This window comes from Pelodiscus sinensis, chromosome 19, assembly GCF_049634645.1.
Source record: "Pelodiscus sinensis isolate JC-2024 chromosome 19, ASM4963464v1, whole genome shotgun sequence".
In the NCBI taxonomy this organism is placed as follows: Eukaryota; Metazoa; Chordata; order Testudines; family Trionychidae; genus Pelodiscus; species Pelodiscus sinensis.
Window position 1 is genome coordinate 2,084,311 of NC_134729.1, and position 9,840 is coordinate 2,094,150.

The window sequence follows — 9,840 nt, forward strand, 5'->3', positions numbered from 1 at the left end:
CTGAGCTCTTGCATCACTAGACGCCTCAGGCCTCGTGCTTTGGGGGGGCCCTGTGGCCATCGCCTCAGCCGTCCTGTGGATGGGAAGAACCCAGGGATTATGTGGGTCGGGTTCAGGGTGGCCGCAGGGGTCCCCCCCCCACCGTGGCGGCAGGATCCAGCACGGCTGGGCAGCCTGGTCCGCTCTGCCCCGCTGCCCTCTCCCGGCCCGCTCCACTGCGGGTGTGGGACCCCTGGACTGTCCATGTCCTGCTGCCACGGAGAAGCAGGGCACCGTGGGCCAGGAGAGGGGGCAGGGCGGAGCAGGCTGCCCTGGATCGTGCCGCTACGGAGAGTGCAGGGGGGAGGCGAGGCTGCCCCATGCCAGGCCCCCTTCATCCCCTGGTTTGTTGCTGGAAGGAGGCAGCAAAGAGGTGGGGCAGGGGCGGGGCTTGGGGAAGGGGTGGAGCAGAGTCCAGGTGGGGGTGGGGCCTGCAGCGACGTGGCTGCCTTGGGCCCCACACCTGGGGCACTGGAGTGAGGGGTTGCCCCAGGCCTTGCAACCCCCAAGGTGCCCCGGGCTCCTGCATACTGAGCCTGACAACCAGAATAGGATCCAAGTATTACAGTTCCCATGGAGCCGAACTGGAGCAGCGGTGCCCAGGCATTGAGTAAGTGAGATACGCCCAGCTGACCCTAGTTAATGTCCGTGGCCCATGCTGCTGGGGAAGGTGAAATCAAAGTCCCTCCCAATCCGACCAGGAGGAAATTTCTTCCTGACCCCCTATGTGGCCATCAGACCTGGAGCCTGTGAGCACGACCCTGCCAGCCGTGCACAGTCCCCCACCCCAGAGCGCTGCCCACCCCAGCCAGCGTCTCGCATCCTGCAGGAAGAGATGGGGGGGACGGATATTGGCATGCCATGCACCCAGACAATGTTCCCTCTCACGTTCCCCATCCACGTGTAGAATAAATTTTGCCCTGTGCACCGAGGCAGGCGCAGATGTGCACCACCTGAAGAAACACATGCTGCTAGATGAGGGGGGCTCTATTTTTGCTGGGCAGCACCTGAATCTCTCCTGGGGGGCCGCCTAAGCGTACAGCTCACAGGGGACCCTGCATCTAGGTCCTCTTCTTGTCTGCTCGGTAGGTCATTGGGACACTGCCCTGGGTGGTGAACCCGGCTGGCATCACGACGGCCAGCCCCGCCCCTGCTGCCTTGCCGGCCCAGAACCTGCAGGTACAGGCGGTGACCCCGCAGCTGCTGCTGAACGCCCAAGGGCAAGTCATCGCGACCTTAGCCAGCAGCCCCATCCAGACGGCGGCCATCAGGAAACCTGGCGCCCCGGAGTCCCCGGCAAAGAACGAGGTGAGCTCCGAAGGTGGCCTCTTCTTGGACATCTAACCGGCAGGGGTCTGCGGCCACACGCAGCAGCTGGCCAGCACCTGACCGCTCCCAGGGACCGGGGGAGGTGGGTGACGTGGGCATGTTGGAATGGAAGAGTTTTGGCTGCAAATCGCTTGTGCCGGTTGCCTTTCTATGGGCCAGATTCTGCCCTGCAGCCAGGGCCGTCCTTGCGCAGACGCAGAATACACAGCTGCGTAGGTGGTACACACTACCACCGGGGCAGGACAACGAGGCACGGTCAGCCCTGGCCCCGGCGGCCAGCCCCATCCTCTGGCTGCACCGAGCTGCCACTCGCCCGCCCCCATCGCTGGTGCTGGGAAGAGAGCCGTGTCGTGGGGAGAAGAGAACCCGGGCAGGGCTGGGGGCAGGCGTGGGGCTGGAGGCAGAGCCCTGGTGGTAGTTGCAGTCCTGGGTGTGGGGCAGCTGAGACCCTGGGCGCGGGGCTGCCTGCAGCCGGGAACCCATGTAAAACGTGGGGATGCTGGAGCACAGTTCTCCCTGCCCTGCTCCTGGGGGGTGGGTGGCCAGGGCGTTTCCACAGCTGAGAGATTAGCCCCGCCACTGTCGATCCATATGGACTATATACACTTCCTAAAGACTTACCCGGCCTTGCCTGGGACCAGCCCAGGGGCAGCAGGGACCATGCGGCGCTGGGGGAGCAGGCTGCGACTTCTGCTCTGCGCTGCCCAGCCCCAGTGGTGCCGGCGGGGTTTCCCCCACCAGGTCTGGCTTTGGGGCCGTGCTTTGGGACAGGGAGGCCACTTACCTGGGCCAGTGGCCAGCAAGATGGCAGAGCCCCATCCCCCACTGGCCACTTCCTTCCTGGTGCGGCTGCAGTACAGCTCTCCCCTGCACATGTTGCCCCCCAGTGGTCACTCTGCAGTATTGCATCCCTCCAGTCAGCCCCCTCCCTTTCCATGTGATGGAAAGCAATCCCATTCCAGGCACATCCCGTTGTCCTGGCACAACCGAACCGTGACCTTGCGTGTAGTTAGGAGAAAAGGAAGCTGCCTGCCCAGGTTGGTGGCCCTCATTCTTACCATTTAAGAGGCGTTCTTGAACAACCGGACTCGCAGACAGACAGAGGGACGCGCAGACAGACGCACACATCTCTAAGGGAGAGATATCGGTATGGCCCTCATCTGAGCCGTGCTGTTTGTTATGTCCCCAGATTCAGCCAATCCAGCCTGCCCCTGCTCTGTCCCAGCCGGCGGTGGTCATCGCAAACCCAGCCCCCGCCGCTAAGCCCTCCTCTGTGCCTGTTCCCATCACCTGCTCGGAGACCCCGACAGTGAGCCAGCTGGTCTCCAGTAAGCACCTCTCGGGTCTTGCCCATTTCATGCTGGCGGGGAGGGGGCAGGTAGCGTGTGCTCCTCTGGGAGGAATCAAAGCATGTTTGAGGCCCTCGAGGGTCTCCTGGTGCTCATAAGAGAGGAAGCAGGGTCTACTGGTTAGAGTATAGGACAGGGAGCCCGTATTGTACTCGCACGTTGGGCTGTTGGGGTAGGGTCGCCGGCAAGCTCTGCGCTACACGTGCTGGGCTGTTATTGTAGGGTCACTGGTGCATGCAGGGTGAAGCTTCCGGTGTGGTTTTGAAAGCAAAGTGGCAGCTTTTCTTTTCGGTGGGGAGGAAAAGCCTGAAAAAGCCTGTTCTTATTGACTTGTTCCCATAACCTAAGAAGTAGGGGTCACCCAATGAAATGAATAGGTAGCAGGTTTAAAACAAACCAAAGGAAGTACTGCTTCACGCATGTACAGTCAACCTGTGGAACTCCTTGCCGGAGGATGTTATGAAGGCCAGAACTTTAACAGAGTTCAAAAAAGAGCTAGATAATTACGTGGAGGATAGGTCCATCAGTGGGTATCAGCCAGCATGGGCAGGGATGGTGCCGTTAGCCTCTGTTTACCAGAGGCTAGGAATGGGCGACGGGAGGATCACACGATGATCCCTGTTCTGTTCACTCCCTCTAGGGCACCTGGCATTGGCCACTGTGGGCAGACAGGACACTGGGTTAGCTGGACTTTGGTCTGACCCCCTCTGGCCGTTCGTATGTTCTTAAAGGCGGTGTTAAGGTTGTTATTTCTGTCATGACGCCGGTGCCCACTTACCGAGCATACCCCTGTCCCGACGGCCTGCTGTCTGAGACACATCCCGAGAATAAGCCAAAGGACAGCGTCCTGCCTCAGTTTCCCCTTCCACCGCTTGCCTATTTAGACTGTAAGCGCCCTGGGGCAGGGGCCGTTTCTCCGCCCAGTGGGACCCTAACCTGAGGGGACGTGGCAGCCACAGGCAGCATCTGCCCCCCCTTGGAGATCCCTCTGGAGGGGGGAGGCGATGGCGCCCGGCCGGATGGGGGGACGCGGAGGACACAGCGCTTCCTAACAGTCCTCCCCTCCCGACCCCAGAGCCTCAGGCTCCACACGCGGGCGCGGAGGAGGACGGCATCAACCTGGAGGAGATTCGGGAGTTTGCCAAGAACTTCAAGATCCGACGCCTGTCTCTGGGCCTGACGCAGACCCAGGTGGGCCAGGCGCTGACGGCGACGGAAGGCCCGGCCTACAGCCAGTCGGCCATCTGCAGGTGAGCCGCCGGGTTCCGTGCCGGGCCTGGGGTGGGGCACAGGGCGTTCAGGCCAGACAGCGGCTAGGACAGTCAGCCAGGCAGTCCTGACCCCCAGTCCCGCCTGCCTGCTCTAACCACTAGGCCCCACTCCTTCCCCAGAGCCGGGAACCGGACCCAAGTCTGGGAACCCAGGCGTTCTGACGCCCACTCCTTTACCAGGCCTCGGAAATGACCTCAGAGGTCAGGACTCCCCCTCTGTCCACCGGAATGGGGGAGGGTCAGGGGGCTGAGAGGAGCAAGTGGGGCGGGGTCTTGGGGGAAGTGTGGGGGCGGGGCCTTGGAAAGGGGTGGTGAAAAGGCAGGGACCTAGGGGGAGAATGGGTAGGGGGCCCTTCAGGGGGATGGGGCAGGGTCTTGGGGGAGTGGGTGGCATGAAGGGGGGAGTTCAGGGGGCAGGGTCACCATTCGGGCTTCAGTGCCCCCCCCACACTTTTAGGGACCTCCTTCCACTCCTAGCTGATGCCCCTCTGAGAGCCGGCGATAGGACCCAGGTGTCCTGAGTTCCCATCCCCGCCGCCGTTCTCCACCCAGCGCTGGGAAAAGAACCCAGCGCCCTGTTCGGACCCCCCTTTGTGGGCAGGTTCCCGACGGGTCTCCAGAAGCTCCCACATCACAGTCCTTTCCCCTGACTAGCCCCGGTTCTCGTACCACCGGCCCTCGCCCGGGTCGCCAGCTTGGTCTGCCCCGCGGGTCCCTCCCCCCACCTGCTGCAGCTTCCGTCCGTGCCCGGCGCAGGGAGGGACCCTCACGCCGTCTCCCCCTCCCTCCCCGCTGCCCTGCCTGCAGGTTCGAGAAGCTGGACATCACGCCCAAGAGCGCCCAGAAGCTGAAGCCCGTGCTGGAGAAGTGGCTGAGCGAGGCCGAGCTGCGGAACCAGGAAGGGCAGCAGAACCTGATGGAGTTCGTGGGCGGGGAGCCCTCCAAGAAACGCAAGCGCCGCACCTCCTTCACGCCCCAGGCCATCGAGGCCCTCAACGCCTACTTCGAGAAGAACGCTCTGCCCACCGGCCAGGAGATCACCGAGATCGCCAAGGAGCTCAACTACGACCGCGAGGTCGTCCGGGTCTGGTTCTGCAACCGCCGGCAGACGCTCAAAAACACTAGCAAACTCAACGTCTTTCAGATCCCCTAAGGGGCAGGTGGGAGGAGAAGGCCCTGCCCGGCCTGCCCCGAGCACTTTGTGACTTACTGGTCCCAAGGGCTTGTCCCTGCCCATCCTCACTCCCCGCCACTAGCCCAGCTCCGCTGACTGCCACCGGGCGCTACTTCCTCCGTCGTGCCCCTCACAGGATCTGACCGTGCACACGTCGGAGGTCGCGCGCCTCGCTCCTTCCTTCTCCCGAGTGTAACCTGTCGTGAGTACCAGAGCTGCCGAGGGGATGTCCCCAGCTCCCTTCCCCCCACGGGGGGGTCGGCGTGGGGCAGGGCACAAGGAGTCCCGTGATCTGTGCATTGCTGTGCCCCACAACCCCGCCAGTAACACGCGCGGCGTTTTTCTTTTCCGGAATTTCCTGTTTCCCCCGGGTGGGCGTCCGCGAAGAGGCAGACGTGAAGCCGGTTCCGCTGCAATCCCTTGTTTATTTCGTGCGCCCGGCTGTCCCGTGTGAGACACGAGTCCTCGGGAGCGAACGGCACCCCGGCAGAGCAGCTTCATTGGCGTCCCGCCGCCTGTGAGCGCAAAGCACGATGCCTGGGGTACGGCGAGCTGCTAGCGTTCGGGGTCGCTGCATCGTTTCAGGAGCGGGTTGCTCCCTTCCTCACCTCGTTTGCCAGCGGAGAACCGGCCGCCCGCGTCCTGATATCTCCCCTGCCCACCGGTGGGAAACGGAAGGCTAAATTGCACTAAATGGGATTGTTTCGTAGGAAGAAATGGTCAGAACAGGCCGGGCCAAGCAAATTCTTCACCAAAGTGACGTCCGTCCGTCTTTTGTTTGCATCGGTTCCTTCTGACGTCAAGCCTGACAGTCTGAGCCTGGCATCGGGGGGGGTCTAAAGGCCGCTGTGGTTTGGGGTGTGGAACCAGCCCTGTTAGCTGGGAGACACAAACTACTCTTAAGTCGTCTCACCTGCAGAGGGGAGTTCTGCTGCGGGAGCCCGAACTAGCCAAGGTTCATTTACCTTCCTGCTGCAGGGTTCTATGCCTGCCTTTCGGGCCTGGCTTTTCTGAAGGGGGAGACCTGGAACATGAAAGAACCGGACTCTTGCTGAGGCCCAAAGGGGGATGGGGACATAGGAGCAGCCCTCCCGGCTGTAAGAGGGGCAGAGCATCTGGCAATTGTCTTGTCAAATTGCCAGCCGGAAGGGGGCCTGCCAGCCCTCCTCCCCGGTGGAAAATGGCCGGGCAAAGGACAGAGAGCGTAGCACAGAGACAAACCAGGCCAGGGATGAGGGTGGGGGAAGGAGCAGCCTTCAGCTTTGAACTACATCCTTTGAACTACGCACTTTCCCCTCCTTGTGCGGCTCAACAGTCAGGGGACACTCCCGTCTGTTCCGCTACTGCCAGCCTTTTAGAGCACATCCGACGTCCCCTGAACATATCCTCTCCCCCCCCCCATCGCCTAGGAGGCACCTTTGCAAAGTGCTCCCGAGCCCTAGAGGCAGAAGGATGGGGTCCATGCCGGGATCTGTCTTTGTGGGTTCAGTGCAAAAGTGGAATGAGCGGAGAGGAAGGTGTGTTAGTGTCCAGCTGGGAGCAGATGCCAGCTTGTTCCTGTCTGTATTTACTGCACATCTTTCCTGTAAGATGACAATGGGAAACGTCCCGTTTGGTGCTGCTCTTAAAGAGACAGTGCTGGTTGCTCTGGGCCTAAACATTTACTAAACAAAACAAAAAACAAAAAAATCCAAGGCCTAAATTTCAGTCCCAAAGTCGATCATCAGAAAGGGACGGGGAGGTTCTGCTGACCTGCATGTTCATCAAGCAGGTGTCAGACCCCAGCACAATTTCAGCCAGGGGCCCATGTGTGGGTCAGGGAGTGTCAGATAACCCGTTAGGATGCGAATCTGTACCAAGCCCTCTTAGTCCTAGGATGGTTCTGGGTCTGAGCGGTACCCTGATCTCCAGGACTCGTCCCCAGGGGCTGGTTGTTATTCCCATGGAAATCTCAAGGGGGTCCATGGCCACCCCAGGGGTGAGCTTTCTGCTCCAGGAGGCTGGCGCTGGCTGGAGTTCGCTGTCACACACTGCCAGGCCAAATGTTTACGCGTCTCCTTGTTTCGGGGCCAGCCGATCTGGGCAGGACGGGGGCCACGTGCCGTGCGGAGCTTAAAAAAGCTGCTTCTGTTGCACCTTTTTTTATTGGGGCACAATGGAGTGCGACTGTCTCTAGCCCAGGACCGGGAACCAGACTCAGCGGGGAAAAGGAGAAAGACCAAGCAGATTACTCGGGTAGGCCTCCTTCCGGCAACAGCGAGGCGATTCTGCACTGCCGGGGAAGTTCTTGGCTCCCTCCGCTTCCCGGCTGGTTATTGTTAGGAGGTTTGGTTGGTCTCCTGCCTTGAGTTGATTCTGCTGCTCCCCACATGCTTCGCTGCCCCCCGAGTCCCGCCCCCTTCCCCATCCCTTCTGCTCAGGCCCCACCCCCACCGCACCAAGAGGAAGTGGGGTGGCCCTCCCTGGCCCCGGAATACTGGGGAGGGTGGGCGCTGGGGGGGGGGGGCAGCAACTCTCTGCCCCTCAGTACACCTACAGCAGGCATTCTGGGGGTGGAGTGTGGGCAGTTTGGGAAGGCCGTGCCTCCTCCCACCAAGGGTACCGCCCACCCCTGAATGCTACACTGGCGTTGCCAACTCCCCAGCCCTCTGCCCCGTTCAGAGCAGGGGGCTCAAGAGCTATTTCTGGACCTGTCCAAAGACTGTTTCTTAGAAGGAGGGTTGTGGCTATTTTACTTGTAGGAAGTCTCTTCCTGGAGCTTCTGTCCTTCCACCTCTGTGTGGACTAGCCAGGGGACGGCTGGCAGGCAAATTCCTCCCTAGTAAAGGTGATCCATCTCCCTCCCCTAAGAAATGAGTGTGTCAAGTGATTTCCAGGCGGGGGCAGAGCTGGGAGCAAAAGCAGTTTCCTGCCATCCCTTGCAGCAGGATGTGGTTTAGACACTGCCCCGGGTCAATCAGAAGCCGCCATGCTATTGCCAGTCCCGCATCTCCTGGGCTTCCTTTCACACGTGGCCAGCCCTTGTGGGGCGGGCCCTTCCTCCTCGCCCCAGTTAAGTCTCAAGAGAAGCCGGCGGGTGTCACAGAGTGCTGGTGTAAGGGGGGGAAGAGAGGACGGTGTTATAGGGTGGGGAGCCAGGCCGGGGTCTGGCCGTCTTGCTCTGTTAGACTGATGCACTTGATGTAGTTGTGTGAAATAAACAGTATTTTTTCTTTTTTCTTGTTTTCATTTAATGTGGCGTGTGGCTCCCGCACAGTTTGTGTATTTGCAGTCTCAGGAGAGGAGAAAGGGCATGCGGGGATGTGATAGGGTCCCTCCAAGTGAGGGCTGCATGGAGCAACTTCCAGACATGCGGAGCTGCTTCTGCTGCTACCAATGGTGAGGCTCAGCTCTGCGCAGCTCCAACCACCTGGGTTAGCAGAAGGCAATTCCCAATTCAGCCAGCTAGTTGGGCAAGAAACCCATGAATGCTGAGTAAGTCCTCAGCCAATTTACAGAGCCAGTCTTCATTCATTCCTCTAGCCGCGGGTAGAATTCTTCACGGAGTTAGACACAGCCAGTCCCTGGCTTCAGAGTGCACACTGCAAGCGAAAGGCTCTCTAGACCTCATGGATAGTTCTCTGAAAACTTCCACGCAGTGTGCAGCGGCAGTCAAAAAGGCAAATAGGATGCTAGGAATTATTAAAAACGGGATAGAAAATAAGACCCAGAATATCTTACTGCCCCTGTATAAAACTATGGTACGCCCACATCTTGAAAACTGTGTACAGGTGTGGTCTCCTCACCTCAAAAAAGATACTTTGGCCTTAGAAAGGGTTTAGAAAAGGGCAACTAAAATGATTAGGGGTTTGGAACGGGTCCCATAGGAGGAGAGGCTAAAGCGACTGGGACTTTTCAGTTTAGAAAAGAGGAGACTGAGGGGGGATATGATAGAGGTCTATAAAATCATGAGTGGTGTGGAGAGTGTGAATAAAGAAAAGTTATTTATTAGTTCCCATAATAGAAGAACTAGAGGACACCAAATGAAATGAATGGGTAGCAGGTTTAAAACTAATAAAAGAAAGTTCTTCACACAGCGTGTAGTCCACCTGTGGAACTCCTTGCCAGAGGAGGCTGTGAAGGCTAGGACTATAACAGAGTTTAAAGAGAAGCTAGATAATTTCCTGGAGGTTAGGTCCATAAAAGGCTGTTAGCCAGGGGATAGAAATGGTGTCCCTGGCCTCTGTTTGTCAGAGGCTGGAGATGGATGGCACAAGACAAATCGCTTGATCATTGTCTTCGGTCCACCCCCTCTGGGGCACATGGTGCTGGCCACTGTCGACAGACAGGCTAGATGGACCTTTGGTCTGACCCAGTATGGCCATTCTTATGTTCTTATGACCCGTTCTGCCAGAGTGCAGAACTAGGAGTAGGTGGGCCACAGACTTGTTCTTTTGGATTTGACTGTGAAAATTACCAGGGGACTCTGATTTGGACCATCTCCTCGTAGCTTAGCCAGTAGGCTCCCATCACTGGACACACACACACATATCCGTGCAAGAGAACACCAGAGAGAGGTGTGGTATAACTGGCAGCAGAAACACAGCAAAGAGCCATAGTGCCACAAAGAATCCAAAGGAGAAGTCGTTTCTGAATTAAGAGGCTACAAAGGCAAAATGCTCCTGAATTGCTGTAGCCA

The 9,840-nt window shown here is 59.0% G+C and overlaps 1 protein-coding gene across 3 annotated transcripts in view; it reads left to right on the forward strand.

The window, feature by feature from the left end:
* POU6F1 (POU class 6 homeobox 1) overlaps nt 1-9,053 on the forward strand; it is a 32,677-nt gene extending 23,624 nt beyond the window's left edge. For 2 of the 3 annotated variants that reach the window (XM_075901684.1, XM_075901685.1), the window contains exons 8-11: nt 1,129-1,347; nt 2,558-2,696; nt 3,793-3,967; nt 4,796-9,047. In XM_075901684.1, the coding sequence (XP_075757799.1) occupies nt 1,129-1,347; nt 2,558-2,696; nt 3,793-3,967; nt 4,796-5,141 (879 nt within the window). In that variant the 3' untranslated portion in view covers nt 5,142-9,047. Of the gene's footprint in view, nt 1-1,128; nt 1,348-2,557; nt 2,697-3,792; nt 3,968-4,795 lie in introns of all 3 variants that reach the window. The other variant, XM_075901686.1, reaches the window with a different exon arrangement.
* The last annotated feature ends 787 nt before the right edge of the window (nt 9,054-9,840 follow it).